The sequence below is a fragment of the Schistocerca nitens genome, chromosome 4, assembly GCF_023898315.1.
Source record: "Schistocerca nitens isolate TAMUIC-IGC-003100 chromosome 4, iqSchNite1.1, whole genome shotgun sequence".
In the NCBI taxonomy this organism is placed as follows: domain Eukaryota; kingdom Metazoa; phylum Arthropoda; class Insecta; order Orthoptera; family Acrididae; genus Schistocerca; species Schistocerca nitens.
The window spans coordinates 300,957,695-300,985,538 of record NC_064617.1 but is presented as its reverse complement, the minus strand read 5'-3'; the positions used below and the strand labels follow the sequence as shown (position 1 = coordinate 300,985,538).

Here is a 27,844-nt window from a genome sequence, read left to right as displayed (position 1 = left end):
TACCCTGAAATGAGGGACATCCTACCCAAGATACTGCCAACACCTCAAAGTGGTGTTTGATTGCCCACCCAACCTCCACAACATCCTAGTCCATCCCTATGCCACTCCTACTCCCGATCCCAAACTCTTCCCACAAGGATCATATCACCATGGAGGGCCCAGGAGCAAAACTGGCCTAATCCATCCACCCAGCACTTCTTATTCCAGTCCATCCATGGGGCATATCCCAGCCCATCAGGGGCCGGGCCATCTGTGAAAGTAGCCACGTCATTTACCAACTCTGCTGCAATCATATGACAACTTTTTTATATTTGTATGGTTACCAACCAGTTGCCAACCAGGATGAAGAGCAAAGTAGACCACCCTGTGGTAGAAAATGCAGCTGAACATGACATGTCTGATTTCAATGGCTGCTTCACTAACCAAAGCATCTGGAGCCTTTCCTCCACCACCAGCTTATCTGAGCTGCAATCCTTCCTTTTCTCCCACATTTCTATAAGTTTTTAACATAGTTGTGCGTATTTAAAATGCTTTTACATAATTTTGCAGATTTTTACATGTCTGTGCATGTTTTTGTGTGTCTTTATGTATTTTTTTTACGCACCTTTATGCATCTTTTTGCTTATCCAGCTCCTCTCATAACCATCAACACCTATTTTGCCCATTTCTATGTCATTCCCATTTCCTTTACACCATTCCTGTCACAATGGGCTCTTGGTCCATCTTTTTGCACCAGTTCCCTTGCTGAAACCCAGTCCCACATCCTGATTCTCAAATGCTGCCAAAACCATGGAATCCCCCCAAACAGCCTAACCACCGTAAAGATTCCTTTATTTGGATCCCACCTCTCTTTTCACAATGACCTACACCTTTTCTGATTCTGCCAATCCCTAGCCATCACAAACCTGGTATTGCAAAAACATATCCATGGCACAGGCATCCCAGAACCACCTCTGCTCCCTCAGCAAGATATTACTACTCTGGAATCCCTACTCTATACACCACATATCTGAAACAGAATCCCTTGCTCTTTGCTCTCCAACACCTGGAGGAGCATTCCAGACACCACCACCGCATTTTATCCAACCTGCTGACATCCTACTACCGCCTTGGGGCATGACTATGCAACCCCCATCATACAGTATTCCTACTCTTCCACCCCTCATGGCAGCTAAGCCATGCCTAGCTGACCTTTTCAACTTGCCACAACCCCCAAACTCCCTACTGAATCTGCACCAAATCCAGAGCCAAAACATTCCCCTAACAATGTTGTTAACCTTCCCACCAAAACCCTCTGCTCCACAGAAGTTTCAGTCCTCTACAAAGGCCTCACCTTTAGCCCTACACACAAATTTAACCATGCTGGACTTGTAAAAGAACTACTCTCCCTCAACCGATGCCTTCTTTGCTACCATTCCTCCAACCAAAGCCTCCATAATTCCAACACTGAACCCTGCCTCTTCCAGTGCATATCACCATCCAACCATGATCCTACTCCTGTCCCACATAACCACCCACCCTTCCTGGAATTCCTTACCTCCAACTTAGCTTCACCATCCTTCCCCAGGTCCCTTCCTCAGAACATAAACCTTTCAGTAGATGAAAGAACAGCCAAACAAAACCTTAAAACAAATCATGACCTAATTATTCTACCTGCAGACAAAGGTTCCACCACTGTTGTTATGAATTGCAGTGATTACCTGGCAGAAGGCCTCCAAAAATTATCTGACTCCTCCATCCATAAACTCTACCAGAGAGACGCCATCTCAGAAGTCCAACAAAACCTCCAATTCCTGCTTAAAGTCTTAGGCTCCCCTGAATCCATTTCCCTCCTCACCCCATGACACCCTGCACACCCATTTTCTACATGCTCCCCAAAATCCACAAATCCAACAATTCCGGGCACCCCATTTTGGTTGGTATTGTTACCCCACTGAAAGAATTTTGGCCCTCACTGGCCAACACCCCACCAATTACCCATAATCTAGTCTCCCATATCAAAGACACCAACCATGTCCTTCACTGGCTTTTCACCAACCCCACCTCTTTACCTCCTGGATCACTACTTGTCACTTTTGACACCATATTCCTATACACCAACATCCCTCATACCCATTGTCTTATTGCTATTGAACACTATCTTTCCCAACATGCTTCAGACTCCAAACCCATTACCTCATTCCTCATACACCTTACTAACTTTATCCTAACCTCGTTTGAAGAGAAACAGTGAGTGAGTGAGTGAGTGAGTGAGTGAGTGAGGGAGGGAAGGAAGGAAGGAGGGAGGGAGGGAGGGAGGGAGGGAGCGAGCTAGCTCCACTTTGCAGTACATTAAGACCTCCAATCCAAGTGTTTTGGCCGTAGTCTGAACAATTCACAAAATTTTTAAAATAGCTAATATACAGAGTGAGTCAGGAGGAAAGGTACATGGTATGATAGATGATACTAATGGCGATTCTGAACAAAAATCTTCTAATAAACATATGCCCTTTTTTTAACCACCTCCGGGTACACCAATGAAAACAGCTAGGAACAAGAAAGGTGCAGGTGATGGTAAATTAAGATACTGTCATGTTATGGTTTGTTTAATTGTGTACATTTCCTCACAGATGATATTCAAACAGTCCACTGTCAACTTCAATGCATATTGCTGCTCTTGTAGACAGGTGTTGTGTCACCAATCAGAGCTCAGTTTTGCATTCCTTCACCTGGCCACAAGTATGTAAAATACGAGCGCGAGAAGTTCCTCTCGTGTCTACTCTGCACTAGTAGATGTTGCTCTTCAGCCACCCCTACAAACAGTAATCCAATGGGGTAATATCAGGTGACCTTGGTGGTCAAGCAATGACTCTACGGCGACCGATCAAACGATCAGGATACCTTGTGTTGATATACCATGTCACTGGCTGTAAAGAATGTGTAGGAGTTCCAGCATGCTAAAGTATATATGAGCTCATTTTGCCAAAGGGATATCCTCCACGCAGTCTGCTAACACATTTTGAAGAAACTCAAGATACCATGTCCCAGTAAGACGGTTATCTAAAACAACTGGACCGATGAGTTGGTCATCAATAATACCGCACCACACGTTGACTGAGAAACGTTGTTGAAAATTCGTCTCCACAGTAGCGTGCACATTTTCTTTTTCCCATACATTAGAGTTGCGTGTGTTGTTGATTCTGTTGCAGGTAAATGTTGACTCATCAATGAACAGAATACATGGAATTATCGCTCATTGGCAATGATCCATTGACAGAATTGATGCCGGACGACAGCATCTCCTTCATGCAGATGTTGTACACACTGCCGATGAAAGGGATAAAGACCGTGCTCATGTACTGTGCATATCACTCATGTTTGTGGAATACCAAGGTGCACAGCAATTCTTCTAGAGCTAGAAGTAGGGTTGCGTTCCACTACTTGAAGAATGGAGTCAACTTCATTAAGAGTAGTTGTATGGGACACTCGGAGACAACATTTACGCTGGGAAGGGTGCCACACTCACACAATACATGAAACACCCTGCTATCTGGCACTCTGAAATTTGGAAATCGTTATTGGTATTCTTGCACAGCAGCTCTGGCATTCCCATTGGACAAACCATAGACAAATACCGTGTCAGCATACTCTGCATTTGTGAAGATCCGTGGCATTTTCACTACACAAAACTGTATTTGTTGTTCATGTAACAACACTGTAGTGCCGTGCACTGTTGGACTGAGACTTGAGGGAAACAACTGCACCATGTGCAAGTGAACGGTGTATTGACACTGTTAATAAGGACGACACTACACGTACCCGTTCCTAGTTGTTTTCATTGGTTTACCTGGAAATGGTTAAGAAAAGGGCATATGTTTCTTAGGAGTTTTTTTGTTCAGAATCATCACTAGTATCACCCCCCAAAGCATGTACATTTCCTCCTGACTCACCCTGTATAGTGCAGATTCTCACTTAAATTTACTGTTGCCCTCGCTTCAAGATATAAAATGACGTCTATTAAAATAAAATATACTGATAAAACCCGTAGCTGGCTGTAAAATGCCCAGTTTGTCCTGCTGAGTACCCATTTTGTGCAGCTTTCTCTTGTGGAGCACTATGTTCGGTGGACACATCCAGATTGGAAAGTTGTCACTGTAGTGTAAATCACCATCCAATTCCTGCTGAGCAGTCCATAAGTGCTGAAGAGTGTAAGGACAGACTGATGGCAGAGAACAACTGTGCGATAGTGCTGAAGTGCACACACTGCTAACAAGTGGCTCCCCGCAACTAAAGACTGATATAGGTGGTAGGAATGCCCCATAGAAAAATTAATGGCTTGGCAAAAAGAGGACAGGAGAGTTATGCATAAAGCTAGCAACTCTATGCTGCATACACACTGTAACAGCAACTGCTGTTGAGAGAGGGAAGGAATGTCACTGGACTTACTACGCAAACTTGTGAAGAAATGCACTGCACTTTTTTGGATCTTTTCTATTTCATTTATCAGTTTTATCTGTAATGGATCCCACACTTCTAAGAGATACTCAAATATCAGTCAAATGAGGGTTTTGTATGCTGCTCCTTCATGAACAACCTACACTTTCTGAGGACTCTTCCATAGCCTACACTTTCTAAGGACACTTCTAAAGAATGTCTGTCTGGCATATGCCTTTCCTATGACTATTTTTATGTGGCCATTTCACTTTAAATTGCTCCACATGCATACTCCAAAACATTTAACCAATTTTATCTCTTCCAGTAACTGTTCAGTAATTCTATTATCATACAATAACGGATATTTCCACCTAGTTCTGTAAAATATATTACATTTGTGTATACCCAGGGTCAACTGCCAATCCCTGTACCAAGTGCCAATCTGCTGCAGGTCCTTCTGCATTTTCTTACAATTTTCTAGTGTTATGACTTCTCTATATACAACAGCAACACCTATGTACAGTCTTCTGGGGCTTCTGGCATTATCCAACAAGTCCTTGGGATCTTTTGCAGCAGTATGCCTGAATAAAATCTTCTCGGTTTTCACACTGCATCAGTTTGAATAAAGTTTTATTCTATCTGTCAGTCTGGCATTTATTTATATTGTGAACAGCATTGACCTTAAAACACTCAATTGGGGTACGCCCAAACTTGTTTTTATGTCGAAAGATTTCTCTCCATTGGACTTGACATACTGTGGTCCCATTGCTAGGAAATCTGCAATCCAGTCACAAAGCTGGTCTGAAGTTTCATGCACTGTTACTTCATTCTTTAGGCAACAGTGTGTAACTGTTTCAAATGCCTTCCAGAAGGCGAGGAACATGGCATCAACCTGACCACCAATATCGGTCACCTTCTGGGTCTTGTGGATGGACAGAGCGAACTGGTTTCACACAATCATTGTTTGTGGAATCCATGCTGATTCCTACTGTACAAATTTTTGATGTCCAGAAAGGTCGTAATGTATCAGTATAAAACATTTTCAAAACTCTACAATAGATGTCAGCGATAAAGGCCTATAGTTTTGAAAATTGTACCAACCTGCACATTTTCCCCAGCAATTGCAACCTTTGTTCCTGCAATAACCTACAGTAAACAGCTGTTAGAAGAGATGCAAGTTCTCTTTTGCATTCACTATGTAGAACTGTATGGGTATCTCATCAGCTCCAGTCACTGTAGTGATTAGAGAATTTCTGTGTAAATTCTAGAACCACTCAGCCTTCTACCATCTCGAACACACGATATTCTGGATACGAGTGTGGGATGGTAGAATCCTACCTACTGCGCGTCACATATTTGTGTGTGCAGGTTTAAAATCAGTTACGGAAAAAAAGTAGACGTGGCGGACGAACGGCACTGACAAACACCTGTCGGGCAATCCATAGATGTTTTAGTGTGTGTGTGTGTGTGTGTGTGTGTGTGTGACGAAGAACCATGTAGTTTATATGCAGCTCTGTGCTTATTGGGTCATTGACTATTTTCATTAAAACAAAGACAGTTGAAAAAGAACTCTTGACGTAAGCTTGCTATAGGCAAGACTCATTTTCTGATTCATGTTAAGAAAAGTTATGGTATTGAAGCCAACTTTCTTTTAACTGTAACTCAATTCGGCTGTACGAGAGACTTACAGGAAGTTACATATTTATGTGGAAAGTGAGAGTTTTATTGTGTGTGGAGGGCAAATACATCGTTAACGGATGAAAAGTAAAGTTTGTATGTCTACTTATTTCATAAGTAGAATGCTTCTAAAAATTCCTGTACCTAGCATTCTTCAATGGAGGAGAAGTCTAAAGAGTTTCCAGCAGCCAGCTAGCCAGGAAAGAAGAGTGGCTGCAAGTTCCAAGTAAGTCACTTTGTAAAGACGTGGAAGGTGGTTTGGGGGAAATAAACTGATACAACCCAGATTCACACTCACAATTTAAGTTGTTAGAATATTAGATCACCTTACCTTTGTTAAGTGATTTTCTATCATGCGGTCACTTATTTCAGTATCTCTCATTTTGACATTTGCATAATGATTTAAAGGAAGAATCTCAGTTCAATCTTCACCAGTGAAACAATTTTGCAAAAGATAATTTAATATTTTGGCCTTTTCTCAGTTATTCTCCTTTTCAATACAATTACAGTCACAGAGCGTCTGGCCTGATGGCTTTACTGATTTAACATAAGGTGCAACTTCTTAGGACTTTGTCAGCTTGATAGAATTGTACTATAAAATTCACTTAACACTTCATTTGTTGCCCTCCATGGCTACATTGGGCTTCATTTAGTTAGGGATGAATTTACAGTTCTGAGAGTAAGTTTGTCTTTGAGGTTTATTTGTTGGGTAGTGGTGAAAATTGCCTTTATGGCAACTCCCCACCACTGCAAGTGTGTTTGCATATTCAGGTGTTTGTGGCAGCTGCAGCTGATAAAGTCCGAAATGAAAAATCCTTTTTTGAAATGATGTTCTGGCTACAGAAGCAAATGACTTTAAAAAGCTTGGTAGTTTCTGAACAATGCTTGGCAGTTTCTGAACAACATAACTTGAAAAATAGGGCTTTCACCTTGTGACTTTGATCTCATGGATTTTCTGCTCCTGAATGATGTAATACTATACAAATTGAGTGTCATCACTTGGGACATCTCTTTGTAGTCTTTGTGAACACTTTGTTGTTCATTCATCTGTCATTTGAACAGTCCCATCATTGGCTAAAAACCACCTTCCTGATTCCAACACTTTTGAGGAAATGCAGAATGGCTGATGGGATACAGGATACAGGTCGTAAGGTTCTCCTTAGGAAACATTGTTTTTCAACCTCCACAGTATCACCAGTCTGTCCATCACTCAACCAAGAGACAGGCTTTCTTCTTATGCAGTCTTAAGATGTGTGTAATGACAACCAGGCAGCTTTGTGGATATCTTGTTTATATGAAGGAGAGACTTCAAGGATGTATAACATGTCATGTTACACATTAACAGTTAGAAGCAACCACTTCTGTCTATTTCTGTAAAGTATAACAACAACAAATTATGACTAGCACTAATCTACTCAAACTGATAACCCCCTCCCTCCTTCAATAATGAACATGACTTGAAGGTAACTTTTTAAAGCTACAAACCAAACGATTTCTTCAGGTGTGCAGCTGATAAAAGATACCAGTATTAGATGATGATGTGCACACTGCACATAGATATGTTACTGATTTTTTAGTATATTCTTTATATCACAATGTGTATCAAATGAAAAATATTTCACATCTGTGCAGCAATCTAGCACTGTAATTGTCAACATCAAAGTGCAACTTTATACTTTTGTGGAAACTGACCGGCAATACAAAATTTGTACACAGTAGCTGCATGTTATCTGTAATATTTTTGTTGAGCCTTGTGCAAATACAAACCTGATATGGGCGGGTGAATTCCCTTCACCCACGCCTTGACAACATACCGTGTAGCAACTTCCAACAATTCTCCTAAGTCTGAAGGCTTGCCTCTTGGAAAATATTCTATGACAAGAAAAGAATAGTAAATTAGTGAGAATCTAACATATGGAAAACATTGCACAGAATTTCATCTATGGGGAGAATAGAACAGATCAGATCAATGATAGCAATGAGGGAGACAATTGAAGAATCAATACATATTCACATAAAGTTGACAGCTCACATTTATGACAAGGCACTGCTAAATAACGCTTTCCAAAATACTAACTAAGGAATAGGAATAATTTCAAATTATGATTATTGGAGTTGGTGGTTTCATGTCATAGAAAAATACAATCTAATACTAAACTAGCAAAGTTTAATTCTATTCCTGGAATTAGCTTTGCAAAACACACATCATTCAATATCCAAATGTTTCCTTTTTTCATTATGAAACTGCTAGTCACTTGTCCATTATTGGTAAAACATGAAGAACCTCTCTCTATTTCAATAGTGAGTGATAAATATGCAGGTCATTTGCTGTAAATTTACACATTGTTATCAGTCAGTGTTCAGAAACAGTGTCAAACAATGGCTTAGGCCTCAGTACTTGAGACAGTAGTTCCCCCCCCCCCCCCCTCTGTGTGTGTGTGTGTGTGTGTGTGTGTGTGTGTGTGTGTGTGTGTGTGTGTGTGTGTGTGTGTGTGTGTGCGCGCGCGCGCGCGTGCGCGCTCCCCCCCCCCCCCCCCCCCCCCCCCCCCACACACACACCCAGTAGTGAATGTAGACTTTCCCACAGCATATTAACAGATCAAATTCTTGTTGGGTCTTCATCTGGATCGAACTGTCATTTGTACACAATATTTCCATGGTCCACCTGTAAGGCAATGTACAAGCGCTCAATTGTTGCTGCTGCCCCTCGCACATGAAGAGCTGCAGTGCCTCCAGTGGTGAATATTGTCAAAAAACGATATATCATTAAAAATTATTACTCATAGCTGGCTGATTCAGATGCAGTTGTTTCTCCGTATCTAATAACACAGGATTCCAAGTTTTACTTAACAGGTATCCATTGTCATGGTTAATGATATTATCTGTTAGTGATTCCAACAGATTCTTTTGAAACACAATCCTAGTACCATGCAGTGTTTGCTATCACTTGTGTCTCATTGTATAGCATCCTATGCCCATTTATAAGACAGTGCTCAGCCACCGCAGATTTGTCAGGTTGTAATAATAGCGTATGGTGATGATGCAACACATCTGTCATTGACGGTACAAATAGTTTGGTCATTGTATATTTTACCACTCACACATGGTATTTTGTAAATGCCAAGCTTCCTCAAACCTGAATCATCTATAACAGAGCCAAGGAGTGGTCTACTCTTAGCTGGCAGATGGAATACACATGTGATTTCATGTTGCTTCAAACCCTGCCTATCTTGGCAGACATGCTCCGAGAATGTTGAAGGAAAGCCACAGTACTAAAAGTGTCTTCAGCTCAAATCTGTCTGACCATGTAGCCATTATGATAAAACATGCCCTTAAGATGTTGCAGCTCTTGTGGTAAATTCTCAGCATCCGAGATAGCACATGCTCTTTTGACCAAGGCCTGTAGGACTCCTGTACGTTGAAATGGTGGATGACAGCTGGTAGCATGTAGATACCTATCAGTATGTGTTGGTTTCCAATAAACTCTGCGTCCAAAAGTTCCATCATTTTTTTTTATAAATTAGTACAATCTATTCCATGTGGCCAGTCCAGAAACATATCGTCAACATACCTAAAAAAAAAAGCAGCCTTCAGAAAAGAAGTTTTCAGGGCCACATCCTCAAAGTCCTCCATAAAAATATTAGTGACTATGGGGGATAAAGAACTCCCCATACCCACACCATCAATCTGTTCAGAATATTTATCATTGAATAAAAAATAGGTGGGCATCAGTATACGACAAAAGAGCATCATTTCCACATCTAGTTTCTTATTAATTAAAATCAATGACTCTTCAAGAGGGACCCGAGAAGAAAGAGACACCACATCAAAACTAACAAGTAAATCAGAGGAATCAAGATGACGAGACTTTAAATACTGAATAAAATCCATGGACTTGAAAATATGGTGCTCGCATTTACCCACATGAGGGGGCTGAGGACTGATGCTAAATATTTTGCAAAGTTGTAAGTTGGTGCACCCAAATTACTAAAATTGATATCGGGAAACAATACTTGTCAACAGACTGTGATAAATATGACAAGTAAAGAATTGGATGACGTCACGGTTTCAGTATTACTAAACTTGATACCGGGAAATGATACTTGTCGATGGACTGTGATAAATGTGACAAGTAAAGAACTTTATAATATAACAGTTCCAGTATTGGGAAAAGGTTTAAATTTTGCACCCACACCTAGAAGTATTTCCACCATGGAATTCATTTCTTCCATTGAGCAAGCAGTGTCATATCTTCTGGAAGAATTGATGAAAGAGATAAGACAAAACATATTTCACCTTTGGTGTCAGGCTCAGCCTCCACACAGTAACATTTCCTTGGCTGAACGGGCATCTATTCAGTCTATTAGAGAGGACTCTTAATTATTGATTTTACCAGCAGACAAAGGTAATACTACCATTCTAATCTCCAGGCCAATTATGTGAATAAGATGTACGATTTACTGAAAGATCCATCGTACCATAAATTACATAAGGATCACACAAGGATCACATAAGAGGGATGATGACTTTACTTCTGAAGAAGAGCTCATGAACTGAATACATTATTAAAAAAAAAACTTTGTCCTGGTACAGCTGTTCCACCCACATTATACGGACTGACAAAGGTCCCTAAAGGTGGGTTCCTATTACACCTGCCTGTTAGCAATTGAGGTACAGCGACTTACAACTTGGCCAAACATTTAGCATCGGTCCTCAGCCCTCATGTGGGTAAAATGTGAACACCTATTTCCAATTCCATGGACTTCATTCGGTGTATAAGGCTGCTTAGTCTTGGTCCCTCTGATTTATTTGTCAGTTCTGATGTAGTCTCTCTTTCCTCTTTTAACTTGGGTACCTCTTGAAGAGTCATTGATTTTAATTAATGAAAAACTAGACGTGGAAATGACAAAACTCTGCCATCATGTACTGACAGCCACCTAATTTTTATTCAATGACAAGTATTTTGAATAGACTGATGATATGGCTATGGGGAGTTTATCCTTTAGACTTGCTAATCTTTTTAAGGAGGACTTTGAGAATATAGGTCTGAAAACAACTTTTTTGAAGCCTACTTGTTTTTTTAGGTTTGTTGACAATATGTTTCCTGTTTGGCCACATGAAATAGATTCTTTGCACCAGCTATTGGCCCATTTTAATTGTCTTCATCCTAGCATCAAATTCACAATGGGACTGAAAAGGAGGGGAAGTTACCCTTTTTTTGGATGAACTGATATATAAAAAAGATGATGGAAGTCTTGGACACAGAGTTTATACGAAACCGACACATACTGATAGGTATCTACATGCTACCAGTTGCAATCCACCATTTCGACATACAGGAATCCTACGGGCCTTGGTCAAGAGAGCATATGCTATCTCGAATGCTGAAAACTTACCACAGGAGCTGCATCTTACGGACGTGCTTAATCATAACGGCTATACAGACAGACAGATTCAACATTTGAGTTTGGGCCCTTACCTAAACCAGCTGAAGACACTTTTAGTTCTGTGGCTTTCCTTCCATATGCTGGGAACGTGCCTGTCATGATAGGCACGGGTTTGAAAGAGCAGGAAATCAGATGTGTATTCTGTCTGCCAGCTATGAGTAGAGAACTTCTTGGCTCTGTTAAGAATGATTTAGGTTTGAGGAAGCCTGGCATTTACAGAATACCATGTGAGTGCAGAAAATATACACTGGTCATACTACTCATTCTATCAATGACAGTTGTGTTGATCACCACCACCATATGTGATTATTACAACCTGAAAATCTGTGGTGGCTGAACACTGTCTTACAGAGGGACATAGGGTGCTATACAATGAGACATGAGTATTTGCAAACACAGAGTTTATATGAAACTGACACATACTGATAGGTATCCACATGCTACCAGTTGTAATCCACCATTTCAACATACAGGATTGTGTTTTAAGAGAATCTGTTGGAATCAGACTAACAGGTAATATCATTAACCATGATAATGGATACCCACTAGGTAAAACTTGGAATTTTGTTTTATCAGATATAAAGAAACAACTGCTTGAGTAATAATTTTTAACAATATATTGTTTTTCACCAGTATTCACCACTGGAGGTGCTGCAACTCTTCTTGTGCCAGGGGGCAGCAGCAACGATTGAGCACTTGCACATTACCTTAGTGCGTACAATTTCGTATTTTTGCTGTATATAAAGGTTCCGTCATTCATGGTCTGAATCAGTTATTGGTGAGAGAAGCTTATCTGACTGGACTGCGGAAATGTTGTGAGCAGCTGACTGTTTGATCTGGGGAAGACATGATAAGAATTTGATCCAGTAGTCAACTTTTAAATTTGCTTGGCTACTGTTCGATGCCTCCTCTACATGGTGAGTAGCAGTCAATCCTAATTTATATTGGAAATGTTTGAAACTGTGTGTTATAAGATCTTTAAAAAATTGAACCAAAAAGCATATGCACACACATGCTTGTTCACTTGTGTGTTCTAGTAATTAGCACATTCACCATCCTGGGACTGGACCAGAAACCATGTCAAAGCTATTTCTTTGATTTTACAGAAGAGAATTCATGTTACAAATTTTTCTTTTACTGGTTATAATACATCTCACCTTTGAACAGAAGGCTTGACATTTGGGGTTTTACTGGCAGATTCTTCAGCATTCACATTGTAACTGATGAAAAATATTTTTCCATCAAATTACCCTGAGATAAATTATGAACCATATCAACTGATCTTATCTAACAACACTATAAGGAGGACAAGATATATGAGTGAATGAATTACGTTTCTTCACAGTAAAAAGCAAACTTTATCACATTTAATGAAGTTAGCGTAGTAATCAAAGATAGGTACGAAGAACGACACTTTCCTTTCAAGACACTGTAGGAGAAACAGTCAACAGCAGCCATATAAAGAACATGGTTGTCTTATGACAGCACATCTGTTAACAGAATATCCAGTTTTCAAGATTTCTTGAGGAATTGAAAATACACACACATTTCTGTATCTACCTTCAATGTAGAATTAGTCATTTCACTGTAGTGACAGAAAGCACCTATTGGCACACTTTGAGTCTCCATTAACACATAACAACTGAAAGGAAAGTAGTTTGGAAACATATGAAGTTTGAGTTATCAAACAAGTGGGAATTGGCACTACGTTTTCAAAACATGTTTAAAGTGACCTTCATACAAACATAAGTTTATAAATAGCAATACTGTTTGATCAGAGGTCAATGAAGTACTGCACATATTACGAAAAAGCAGATGTATATGGCTCTTACACTTTTTCCTTTTTTAAAAATCATATTTTGTTCAACAAATACAGGGGACCATTTTTCTGTGTTTCTCATTGTGGAAAGGAATGCAATGATATAACCAGGATAATTTTTAATAACGATTCATACACACAGCAAACAGAACTGTCGATTCATGTATGCAAGTTGTTGCTTGTACCAGCAAGTCATTCAGTAGGCCCTAAATCAAACAATCTTTAGACTGATTTCACATATGACTTGACAAAGATTGTTGATGAGATATTGAGACTAAGCACAAGCTCAGAGTGAGAACCAAATGGATCACATTTGCCAGTGTCCTTTCCAAGGGAATCACTCAGCTACAATGGTCAGTCAGATTGTAATGCTTCCTATGAGGGGTGCTCAAAAGAAAAAGCACTGTGGGCATAACTGAAAGCTTTATTCAAAAGTAATCACAAGAGGCCTGAGCACAAATATCCCACTGTTTCATGAGACTAAGGATTCCCTGTTCCCAGACTTCCTGTGTCTGTGATGGGAACCAGTCCCCCTTTGTGTCCTTCAATTTGTTATTTAAACTGAAGCACTTCCCTTTGAGATGTTTTTTTTTTAGCAGACCTAACACATGACGGACACAGGGCAACATGTCCATGTTGTAAGGCAGATGCTCAAGTTGCTCCCACTTGAAGTTCACTATTACACTTTGTGTGACCTTGGAGACATTTGGATGCACATGACTGTGGAACAGACTCCCTCCCTCTGTGAGCAGCCCAGGCTGTCTGCTCTTGATGGTACTTGCTTAGGCTACGGAGTAAATGTCATGGAGGAATTCAATAAGTATCAGACATTGGACATTAAAAAAAGACAGTGAGTAGTGCCTTGCCTGTAGAGGGCACAAATTTGAATTTTTTAGGGGGAAATGTCAACACATGCTTTCATTGCCAAGGTGTCTCAGTACATTATCCCAAAGTGGCATATGCAAAATTCAACCAGTTCGGTTGTTCACATTCCGTATCTTTTCATTTGAACACTCCTCATTTTTTATTTTTTTTTTATTTTTTAATTTGTCAAGAATTCTACATGCAGTTACACAGGTTCAAAACCACAACATTGATGGTTAATTTATGATATGAATGCATGGTGTCTGTATTTTCAGACACATCCGAAAGAACAGACACCACACATTCAAATAACTAATTTGCCTGATTTCCACAATCTTCAGTGCAGAGGCATACTTATGTTTGACCTCCAGTGGGAATCTAAAATATATCAGCCTGGAGGCCATCATCGGAGAGTGCGGATAGGTGGCGCTAGGTGGGAGTGTGGGTCAGCTGGGGACTGTGCTGAGATAGTCCGTGCGTTTGCAATACACACTGTCCGGGTGGTTAATGCAACTACCTATTATGCAGGAGATCCCAGAGTCAAGTCCTGGTCCAGCACACATTTGCACTCATCGTCACTGATTCTGCATAAGGTCCTGAAGCAGCTGCCATCATTAGTTCCTTCCCTTTCCTTTTCTTTCTCCCCCTGCCACCATCAATTTACATAATATGTATCACAGCTGTAGATTATGCGTGGTCTGTTCTTTTGGATATATCTGAAAGAACAAGACAGCATTCATATAACTGATTCACCTTCAGTGTGGGTGCACTTTTACATTTGACCTCCAGCGGGAAACTAAAATTAGCGAGCACATAGAACATGAGCAGGGACTGCAGACGGGGGGCATTAGATGGAACTGTGGATCAGCTGGGGAATGTGCTGAGATAGTTTGTGCATTTGTGATAAACAATGTGTCCAGGTGGTGGAACAGTTATCGCAACTGCCTGGTGGAACATTTATCGCAACTGCTTCATAAGCAGGAGATGCTAGGTTTGAGCCCTGGTCTGGCACTCATTTTCACTTGTTGCTGCTGAGTTGTGTAAAGTCCTAATGCAGCTGATATCATTAGTTCCTTCCCTTTCTTCTCCCCCCCACCTTCAGTTTACAAAAAACTAATTTATGATTTTTCAGTATAATCTATGTCCAGTTTCACAGTTTTGGTCCATCTTTTAATAAGAGTGTGTATCCAAGTGGGGTAAAATGCATGGTCCTGCTTCTGAAGCCATTTACACATATGACATTTTCATGCCCCCCTCATCTTCAGAGTGAGTGCCACATTGAGCTTCTCTGAGCAGCTTGAGCAGATGGACAATGGATGGTGCCAGGTCAGTGCTGTATGAGGGAGGCAAGACTTCGCTGAATGTTGTATGGAGTCAATGCAGTCACTAACCTGCTGCTCCGCATTTAGCCAGCCAATGGTGCTTGCCCTTCAACTTCATTACAACTATGAACCCATTGTCTAACAATGCCGATAACCTCTGTTGCATCACTGTTCATATTTTCCAGTCTTTTATGAATTCAAATGGCCGGTTCACATTTTGCATTCAAGAATTCATCTCAGAACGTCATGCAATACAAACTTTAATGTTGGCTATTTTGCAAGTGACTGCAGTACTGGCATCAGCTGACGCAGGAAGATACTCCTGCAGTGGATTAGAGAAGAAGCTTAGCAGAATAGTGCTAAATTCCAGTTTTTCACTTAACAACTTTATTTAAGCAGGAAAAAATAGGATACATTATTTTTTGAGTGACTCTTGCATTTGAATTAAGCAATTTGTGTAAACCACACAAAACCTAAATATGGATGGCTACACAAGGAACCACTGTCCTCCCACATGAGAGTCCAGTGTCTCACAACTGATTAAGAGATGAAACCTAACAATTGCCGAATTTACTTATCTTTCCATTTCTGTGCATGAACATCTAAACTATCTTCATCCAAAACTCTACAGCTTTAATAGCCTTGTCATTGCATGAAAACAGGTCTTTAACTGTGCAAGCAAACTGCATCTTTGGAGTACATGAGCAAATATTTAAATGTGTTTCTCCACATTCACACTGATCATCTTCAGAGCAGCTCCACTTAGTGATGTTTGCTTTACATTTTGTGACTCCTGTCCTTAGACTACTCAGTGCCCTCTATCAACTATACTGTAGGTGTTGCCCTAGTGTGAATTCCTCTTTGGGGTGCAGTTTGTATTGAGCAGTGTCCAACCACAAAGGTATGCCAAGGGTCTCAGGTCAGCCTTCTGGAGACAGGAGGAGGCACTGTCTGTTGGATAAAACTCTTCCTTGACTTAAGGTACATGAATGATCTGATGGACAGTGTGAGCAGTAACTGTGGCTGTTTGTTGATGATGCTATGGCATATGGTAAGGTGTCACTGTTGAGTGACTGCTGGAGGGACAAGACGACCTAGACAAAATTGGTAGTTGTTGTGACAAATGTCAGCTAGCTCTAACTGTAGGAAAATGTAAGTTACTGCAGATGAGTAAAAAACAACAATTTCAAATAATGTTCAAATATAGCATTAGTACTGTATTAGTTCAGATAGTCAAGTCGATTAAATATCTTGGCGTAACAATGCAAAGTACTATGAAATGGAATGAGCATATAAGGATTGTAATGGGGAAGGTGAATGGCTGACTTCAGCTTATTGGAATAGTCTTAGAAAAGTGTGGTTCACCTGTAATGGAGACTGCATATAGACCACTAGTGCAACCAGTCATGAGTACTGCTTAAGTGTTTGGGGTCCCTAATAGCTCAACTGAAGGAAGACAACACAGTTCAGAAGTGGGCTCCTAGATTTGTTGGTGGTAGATTTGATCAATATGCAAGTATTACAGAGATGCTTCGGAACTCAAATGGAAATCCCTGGAGGGAAGGTGCTATTGAGAAAATTTGAAGTTGACTGCAGAATGATCCTACAGTCACCAACATACATTTCATGTAAGGACCACGAAGATATGATAAATTAGGGCTCATACAGAGGCATCTAGACACTTGTTTTTCCCTCGCTCTATTTGCGAGTGGAACGGGAAGAGAAACAACACGCAGTGGTACAACATACCCTCTACCATGCACCATACGGCAGCTTGCAGACTGTTTATGTAGATGTCGAGTAGAAGATGAGCTGGAACTGTCTTGTGGTTATACTTTAAGTATTGTGGGTCAATTTGCTGATTTTTCTTCTTTATTTCGCTGGCTACTTTGCTGCTGATATGTGGTGCTGCTACAGCTGCAAGTGGGTAAATTTTGTGGGCAGGTGTAGGCCTCAGACTTCTGGTGACAATCCTTACAGTTTTGTTCAAAGCGACATCTATTTGTTCGGAATGTCAAGACACCTCCCATCCTGGTGCCGCATATTCTCCAGCTGCAAAACAGAGGTCAATTGCTGATGATCTAAGAGCTTCAGGCTGCACTCCCCATGTTGATCCTGTTAGTTTACGTATAATATTGGTTCCTGCACGTATTTTTCCCTTAAGCTCAGTGCCGCATTTTTTAAAGGACAGCATACGGTCTAGCCTGACTCCCATGTATTTTGGGTTGGTGCAATGGTTTAATGTAATCCCTCCCCATTATATTTCCAGCTGTCTTGTGACATTCTAATGCACGTGAAATGAACATACCTGAGGTTTTCCAGGATTAGATTACAATTGATTTTCCTCACAGTAGTTCCCAAGGTTTCGAAAGTCTCTGTCAGTTTTCCTTCGACCTCTTAAAATGTTCTTCCTTGAACTGTGGTGGTGGTGTCACCTGCATATACGAATCTTTTTATTTCCAACTGGTATGCTGGTCATTTGTGTACCATAGATATTGTACAGTATAGGGTAAAGAATGCTCCCTTGTGATATTCCATTCTTTTAGTATCTCAATCTACTATTCTTTCCTTGGAGGGTCACATAGACTCTTTGATTTGCAGCATATCTCTTAACATGTAAGTCAGTCAGATGTCCTGAGTTATTTCACACACTTTTGTGAGGAGTCGTTGGTTGTTTACTGTCTTGTACACAGCGAAGAGGTCAACAAAGACAACAGCAGTCATTAATTCTTTTTCAAAACAGTCTTCAATGTGTTGAGTCAGAATTAGTATTTAACTGCAACATGATTTTCCTCGTCTGAAACCAGCTTGTTCAAGGATAAGCTTTGTGTCGATTTTGGTTGGTATTCTTGAGAGAATCATTGTTTCAAATAGCTTATTTTTCAAATAGCTTATTTAGGCGGAAGGTTATGGAAACAGGATAGAATTTTTTTGGTTCAGTTGGCTCTTTGCCAGGCTTAAGTAAAAGCTATTACTTTTTCCTCCACAGTTTGGGAGTCTGAAATGTTTCCAAACATCTGTTCATCATCCTCATAAACCAATCATTGGTTTTTGGACCAAACTGTTTTATTTGTTCAGTTCATATGTTATCAGAGCATGCTGCTTTATTTTCTTTCAGTTCTCACAATGCTCGTGAGGTCCTCAGGTGAAAAAATGTGTTTTTCTAAAGATTCACTCTCTCCTTCTATGCTTTACTTGAGATTCAATCTAGTCGCCCCCTTTGTTGTCTTTTCATTCAGTAGCAGTTGATGAGGCATCTGGTTTGGACTGATGTTTGTGCTCTATGGTGATCCTGTAGGATCAATGCTATGATTTTTTTTTATCAGTTTCCACACACTTCAGTCATTCTGTTTCATGTCCAGATCAGGCAGTAATTTAGCCCATCTTTTCCTTCTTTTCTCAGCTATGTTTTGGAGTAGTTGTTCGCCTGCTTCAGCCGTATCTGCTGAGAAAGGGTCTGCATTGTACTTGCTATGACAGCCATTCACGATGTCTTGAGAGCCTGAGTCAAGATCAGATAAAAATTAAGATCCTACATCCATGTGGAATATGCCTCCTTGATATTTTCTTTACAAGTCTGACAAATTCTTTGTAGTTTTTTTGGTCTGCCTCTATGTTTTCAACTATGAGATCCAATTCTTCTCTGAATACCTTCCATTTCACTTTCTTGAAGTTAAAATGACATTTGAAGGGTACGTTTTCTACTTGGACAAATCCATAAACTGTCCAAGATATGGGGCAATGTTTCATACTGAGGATAGGCTTACCTACTCTTCCTGTAACATGAGGCACAATGTTCTCACTAATGAAAATATTGTCATGATTATACTCTCTCCGCTATCTGCCACTATTAACTGATGAATCATTGAAGTGGGAAATGCTAAATGAAAGACTCTTGGTATGATCTTCTGAAAATCACACAGAATTCAATTACTCATTGGTAGTTTTGGTTTCCAGTCACCTTGGAAAGCATATACACATAACATTAGTACAAGATGTACACACATTAGTATGGCTGACATTATGTCAACACAAAAAATATTGAGACTGCTTGTATTTTTAAGGAATTGTTTGTTGTGACTTATTATTTTGTAACTGTTTTTGTCTTAATCTGAGTGACCAACTTCATCAAAACCTTTCAACTCTGTACCAGTGTTCAGATGTAGTCACACTTCTAAATGACAGTCTTCCTTTTTTTTCTAATTACCGTAGACAAAGAGTTTCCAATCAAGTTGTACCCGTCATTTTTCATTGCATGGTACTGAGATTGCAGCAAGCATAGTTCTTGGATCTTCTCTCTTTCACATAGAAAAAGAAATGTTTTAAAAAAAAATTCTCTCGGCACTGCAGTATGAAACAAATGGAAGGACCATCTAGAAACCTCCCTAGTCTCAGACAGAATAATTTCTTTGCAAATCTGAAAAAAAAATTCTGATAGAAAAAGGATTTCATAGTGGGTGGAGTATATGTGAAACAATAAGTTGAAGTTACATAAAATGAGGGAAAGGCAACTACTCACTTGTGATTATGTATGGTGCACAGAAACACACAACAGAAAACAATTCAACTAGCTTTCAAGCTCTTGCTCTTTTATTCTAGTAAAAGAACACACAATCACACACATGAAACCACAAAGACCCAAACATAGCTCCCACGGTAGCTGAACTTGCATTTTGAAACTCTGTAGTAGCTGTATTACCAGAGATACATATAGAAAAAGATACCTACATAGAGATACTTGTGTAGAATGTGTGTTGTGTATTGTATGTGTGTTTCAAAACATTTTGTGTTATACAGTGTGTCCCAGGAGGAACAGTCAATATTCATGGCCATGACAGGAATGATCTGTTGTGGGTGAACTAGGACATAATTTCATAGCAAGAACACAAGACTTTTAGGAATAGAGATCTTCTTCCTCTAATATCTAAAAGATGACTTATAGCAACAACAAAAATTCGTAGAGTAAAATAATGGAAAATAAAAGAAACTCTTAGGAGCAAAGAAATTCACACGACACAAAACCAAGTACCACCATAGGAAAGGAGAGGCGTAGAGAGGAAACACAATGTTACGATTTATTTACTTTAAAACTTCCCCCTAAATCAAACTGTGGTGCACTGAACAACTTTTAAATAAAAATTAAGAAGTCAAAACACATTAGTTATGAAGTCATTGCTTTAAATTTGTTTGATTTTAAAGGCTTTGTAGACATGTCACCAAGTTGATTTTCAGAACATACATATTCTACATTGATATCCCCATTTTGATTTAGTTCCTGCATGAAATAACACCATACTTTGATGTGCTTAGAGCATTTGCGGAACACTGTTTTTCAATAATTTAATGGTACTTGCATTGTCAATGAACAAATGGGCGTGTTTCTTAACAGCAGTCTGTTGAGCCATACTAATTCTCAATCGAACACAAATTCTCAATAAGAAGCTTTGTCATCTGCTCAGATTTAGGAACATAATACCCGGCCTACCTGTAAAACTGATATTCGGGTCCTAATGTTTTGAAAATACGATGGTGGAGCAATGAAAGGGGCAAAGTTGCATTTGGATTAATTTTGTTCAGTTCACGCAAAAGTCATGGAAAATGTTCGCAAGTAGCGACATGCATTTTGTTATAGACGTGGCATCATCTTTTGATGTTTCAAAGAAACTATCGAACAACGTATATAGTCACTGCAATGAAGAGTGTTCATATACTGACATAAGGGTATCCCAAATTTCTTTTGCATCTTCTTTGTTACATGAATAGCAGGTTTCTCATCGAGCACAGTTCCAACGATACAACTGCCCAAGCATTGTCCCGTTGCCAGTGCTGGTATGCATCGGACGGTTCATCTCCTTCCACTAATGATGAACACTGATGTGTACCATCGATAATCGAATAAAGAGAATGTTTCTTTAAACAAAGTTGAATCTGTCATTTCCATGTTCCCCACTGATCTTCACTTGACAGTTTGTGAATGTTTGTACGACTACTATCATCACTCAACTGGAGCGCTGTGTCTGCCATTCCAAAAGTTTTGCAGTCTCATAAATATCCTAGTAAATGAAAAAATAGTCTGATGAACAAATACTATAATTCTCAGAACCTGAAGTGTTCAAATCTGGGCCCATAGCCTGTTGTGGGTGAACTTATGATATAATTTTACTGCAAGAACATAACACTTTTAGGAATAGTGATCTTCTTCCTTTGATATCTAAAAGATGACTTATAGCAACCCAAAGTTTGGTACAGATTTATTGATGACACCTTCATGATCTGGACTCACAGTGAAGAAGAACTCCAGAATTTGCTCTCCAACCTCAACTCCTTTGGTTTCATCAGATTCACCTGGTCCTACTCCAAATCCCATGCCACTTTCCTCGACGTTGACCTCCATCTATCCACATCAAACCCACCAACAAGCAACAGTACCTCCATTATCACAGCTGCCACCCATTCCATATCAAACGGTCCCTTCCCTACAGCTTAGGTCTTTGTGGCAAACGAATCTGCTCCAGTCCTGAATCCCTCAACCATTACACCAACAACCTGAAAACAGCTTTCGCATCCCGCAACTACCCTCCCAACCTGGTACAGAAGCAAATAACCAGAGCCACTTCCTCATACCCTCAAACCCAGAACCTCCCACAGAAGAACCCCAAAAGTGCCCCACTTGTGACAGGATACTTTCTGGGACTGGATCAGGCTCTGAATGTGGCTCTCCAGCAGGGATACGACTTCCTCAAATCCTGCCCTGAAATGAGATCCATCCTTCACTAAATACTCCCCACTCCGCCAAGAGTGTCTTTCCACCGTCCACCCAACCTTCGTAACCTCTTGGTTCATCCCTATGAAATCCCCAAACCACCTTCCCTACCCTCTGGCTCCTACCCTTGTAACTGCCCCCGGTGTAAAACCTGTCCCATGCACCCTCCCACCACCACCTACTCCAGTCCTGTAACCCGGAAGGTGTACACGATCAAAGGCAGAGCCACGTGTGAAAGCACCCACGTGATTTACCAACTGACCTGCCTACACTGTGAAGCCTTCTATGTGGGAATGACCAGCAACAAACTGTCCATTTGCATGAACGGACACAGGCAGACAGTGTTTGTTGGTAATGAGGATCACCCTGTGGTGAAACATGCCTTGGTGCACGGCCCGCACATCTTGGCACAGTGTTACACCGTCCGGGTTATCTGGATACTTCCCACTAACACCAACCTATCCGAACTCCGGAGATGGGAACTTGCCCTTCAATATATCTTCTCTTCCCGTTACCCACGAGGCCTCAACCTACGCTAATTTCAAGTTGCCGCCCTTCATACATCACTTGTCACCCAACAACATCTTTGCTTCAGTACTTCCGCCTCGACTGACATCCCTGCCCAAACTCTTTGCCTTTACATATGTGTGTGTGTGTGTGTGTGTGTGTGTGTGTGTGTGTGTGTGTGTGTGTGTGTGTGTGTATATATATATATATATACACCTGTCCCTTTTTCCCCCTAAGGTAAGTCTTTCCACTCCCGGGACTGGAATGACTCCTTACCCTCTTCCTTAAAACCCACATCCTTTTGTCTTTCGCTCTCCTTCCCTCTTTCCTGATGAAGCAACCGTGGGTTGCGAAAGTTTGAAATTTGTGTGTGTGTTTTTTATTGTGTCTATCTACCAGCACTTTCTCGTTTGGTAAGTCACAGCATCTTTGTTTTTTTAATATACTTTTCCCATCTAGAATGTTTCTTTAACTAAATGAATTTCATATGATTGTATACAATGTATTATATTTCAGGCTAAAATGTATAAAAATAAATTAATTTGTTACAATCAATATGTGCTAAAGGTTAAAATTACTCTTCTTTTAGAAATATTGGAAATTACGAAATATCCGACATATTTAAAATTTTTAGTATTATTTATGCAATCTAATGCTAATTATTAAATTTATTTCTGTTCATTTATAAAATAATGTTATATCTTGGTGATAATTCTTCTTTTGTAAAGAAAGTACGTAAACTCTTTTGATTTGTAAACTCTTTTGATTTGTAAACTCTTTTGATTTGTAAACTCTTTTGATTTGTAAACTCTTTTGATTTGTAAACTCTTTGGAATATTAGTACTGCAGAATGTAAGTAGTGGTGGGCATTCCTCTGATGGAGATAGACGTATTTTTATAATCAGCATTAACATTTATAATCGACATTAACAATGTAATTTTGGGGTGTTTTAGAAGTGGAAATTGTAAAGACGGTGTGATATTGAATAATGTGACAAAGAATGAAATTCAAGAGTAAAACAGGCAAATCTTCAAATATTATTCAGATCAACAGGAACCTGCAAAATCAAAATTTCAGCTTCAAGAGTGTACCCCTACATGTGAGAACTGCAGCCACCAAGAGAAAATGAAGATAAGTAAAAAGTTTTTCTTTTTGTATATCTGAGGCCTCTCAAAGCTTTCGAAACTTTATGGCGATGTGTGGGAGGGTAAGATTACAATGGTGAGTGTCAGCTGGGACCTGTTGACTGATGATGATGATGAGTTGAGTTGAGGGGGTGCTCGACATCATGGTCATCAGTGCCCTGACGAAAAATCAACAGGAAATCTCATGAGTTTGGACAAAGGCTGTCCCCACATGCAGAGCAGTTTATAACATACTAAAGTCTGCCACCCTTCCCCACCAGTTTAGGAAAGTGAGTGTTGACTGATAACGAAGTTTTGTCTGTTGCAGAAGAAGAAAGGACAATCATTTGTGTATTTGCAGTTAATATAAAATTCCAGTTACTTTAAGAAAGAAGACCGAGAGCTATCCAACAAAGTCGTATCAAGAGTGATGAGATACTATCAACAATCATGGACCAGATGAACTGAAAGAGGACTTTACACCTATGATGGAGGACATCAATAAGAAAAATTAGATAAGCACAAACTATTTGTTAATTTATTTACTTATTTATTTTTGTTTTGTTGTGGACTCGTGTAACTGCTAGGAAAATGAATGGAGAGTAACAAGGGTAGTGGTGAAGAAGTGAAAGCTGTAGGACCCAACTCAGATATATTTGAAACAAGTGAAAGTGTAGTCGGCAAAGAAACAGTTAAAACTGATGTTATGAAATCGATTTTGGCAAAATTGAGTGCAGTTAATGATCAGATAACAGAAATTAAAACAAATAACAATAGCAAATTTCATGCAGTTAATGAGCAGTTAAGTGAAAAATTTACTTCACTACAAGGACAATTAAATGACCTAAAAACTGATGGACATGGTATAACACCGAATAGACCAACTTAGTAATTAGGCTTCGGAACTAAAAAAATGGGTTGTCAGAGGGATTAAAAAGTGTGAATGAAAAAGTTGATGTATTAGAAAATAAATTAACTGTTTTGGAAAATGAGTTAGTAGCACAATTTGAACAAATGAAGAATGTTGATGGCGTCAGAGTTGAACAGAAAGCCGTTGCAAAAAGATGGAACAGAACTTTAGTAGTTTAGATAAAAAAAATTTAAATGCTGAAAACAGTATGCTAACTAATGTAAATGTTTTAGATCAAAAAATTTCAGCAGTTCAGGAAAACTGTATTCACAACAATCTGTATTCAAATAATGATGTTGCATGGTCCAACATTCCAATCAAAAGTTTTCCATCAGACAATTTACATCCAGTGGATTTTCTACACCACTGTAGAGATAGTTTTGTGTCAGGCATTAGTGATGACCAAAAGATTAAGTTTGTTAAAAGACATCTTGAAGGCAAAGTTCTGTCTTGGGTAAATACACTCCTGGAAATTGAAATAAGAACACCGTGAATTCATTGTCCCAGGAAGGGGAAACTTTATTGACACATTCCTGGGGTCAGATACATCACATGACCACACTGACAGAACCACAGGCACATAGACACAGGCAACAGAGCATGCACAATGTTGGCACTAGTACAGTGTATATCCACCTTTCGCAGCAATGCAGGCTGCTATTCTCCCATGGAGACGATCGTAGAGATGCTGGATGTAGTCCTGTGGAACGGCTTGCCATGCCATTTCCACCTGGCGCCTCAGTTGGACCAGCGTTCGTGCTGGACGTGCAGACCGCGTGAGACGACGCTTCATCCAGTCCCAAACATGCTCAATGGGGGACAGATCCGGAGATCTTGCTGGCCAGGGTAGTTGACTTACATCTTCTAGAGCACGTTGGGTGGCACGGGATACATGCGGACGTGCATTGTCCTGTTGGAACAGCAAGTTCCCTTGCCGGTCTAGGAATGGTAGAATGATGGGTTCGATGACGGTTTGGATGTACCGTGCACTATTCAGTGTCCCCTCGACGATCACCAGTGGTGTACGGCCAGTGTAGGAGATCGCTCCCCACACCATGATGCCGGGTGTTGGCCCTGTGTGCCTCGGTCGTATGCAGTCCTGATTGTGGCGCTCACCTGCACGGCGCCAAACACGCATACGACCATCATTGGCACCAAGGCAGAAGCGACTCTCATCGCTGAAGACGACACGTCTCCATTCGTCCCTCCATTCACGCCTGTCGCGACACCACTGGAGGCGGGCTGCACGATGTTGGGGCATGAGCGGAAGACGGCCTAACGGTGTGCGGGACCGTAGCCCAGCTTCATGGAGACGGTTGCGAATGGTCCTCGCCGATACCCCAGGAGCAACAGTGTCCCTAATTTGCTGGGAAGTGGCGGTGCGGTCCCCTAGGGCACTGCGTAGGATCCTACGGTCTTGGCGTGCATCCGTGTGTCGCTGCGGTCCGGTCCCAGGTCGACGGGCACGTGCACCTTCCGCCGACCACTGGCGACAACATCGATGTACTGTGGAGACCTCACGCCCCACGTGTTGAGCAATTCGGCGGTACGTCCACCCGGCCTCCCGCATGCCCACTATACGCCCTCGCTCAAAGTCCGTCAACTGCACATACGGTTCACGTCCACGCTGTCGCGGCATGCTACCAGTGTTAAAGACTGCGATGGAGCTCCGTATGCCACGGCAAACTGGCTGACACTGACGGCGGCGGTGCACAAATGCTGAGCAGCTAGCGCCATTCGACGGCCAACACCGCGGTTCCTGGTGTGTCCGCTGTGCCGTGCGTGTGATCATTGCTTGTACAGCCCTCTCGCAGTGTCCGGAGCAAGTATGGTGGGTCTGACACACCGGTGTCAATGTGTTCTTTTTTCCATTTCCAGGAGTGTATAAATTTAAGTTAGTGGGAGATATATCACAGTTTTGAAAAAAGTTTTTTAAATAAATTTTGGTTGTAAGCTGAACAAGGGAGAATTAAAAGTGAATTTCTGAAAGGTCCAAATTATAAGAATAGGGATGGTACACTGAAAGAGTTTTGTAAGAATCAGCTCAAGAAATTAGAACACCTTGACAGGCCATTTGACGAAATGACATTGATTGATGCACTTAAAAGGAGATGACCAGAGAGGTTGCAGTGGGATTTAGTAAACGGAGCTGATGATTGCCTTGAACAATTTTTATGATATGCTGACAGGCTGGATAGGGCAGTAGAAAGGAGCATGAACCATAATAATTGAAATGATAGAGATCACATTGGTAATAACTACAGAAACAGAGATAATGGTAATTTCTATCAGGGTCAACATGGTTAAAGGGTCAACATGGTTAAAGAGACAGAAATTTTGAACATCAGCAGAATAGGAACATGGTCAGTTTAATAGCAGAAATAATCATAGAGGTAACTATTCGGGAAACAGCAGTCTGCCTCAATAAGGGTCCACAGTTTTGGGGTGGGGAAACACAAGTAGTTCAGGACCCCCAATTTACACTTACAATTAGACAATAACAACAGTGTTAATAATGTGGCACAGGTATCTGAAATTGGATAGAGAGAATATCAGATTTCTCATTTATGTTTTGATCAAAAGTTATGGAATACTATGTTTAATTATAGTAATGCAGATACTAATTACAAACCAGAATGTGAGAGTAATGAGAATTTTGATGTAGTGTGTACTAATGATTTCTTCTCTTGGGCAGAAAACAGTATTATTGGGGTACTTAAAACAGGTGACGATTGTATTGGATCTAAATTAGGTGGTATTTTTGATGTAGATGTGAATGAGAGCTGTGAAATGACTGAGGTTGGTAAGTGGGAGACTGGTAGCTTATTGCAAATAAACCTAGGTGAGGAGTGTGACTTTGATGGTGATGAGACTTGTGTTGTTAAAGATGTTACTAATGAAGTAATTTTGGAAGAGTGTGGTGGTGGTGGTGGTGGTGGTGGTGGCGATTATCAGGTATTTGTAGAATGTAAGAATAATGAAATTTCAGAGTTATTT

General features: G+C 40.4%; 1 protein-coding gene across 2 annotated transcripts in view; it reads right to left on the bottom strand.

The window, feature by feature from the left end:
- Positions 1-27,844, bottom strand: part of LOC126251489 (uncharacterized) — a 164,894-nt gene that overhangs the window by 25,232 nt on the left and 111,818 nt on the right. For both annotated transcript variants that reach the window (XM_049951950.1, XM_049951949.1), the window contains exon 5: positions 7,858-7,962. In XM_049951950.1, the coding sequence (XP_049807907.1) occupies positions 7,858-7,962 (105 nt within the window). The remainder of the gene's footprint in view (positions 1-7,857; positions 7,963-27,844) is intronic.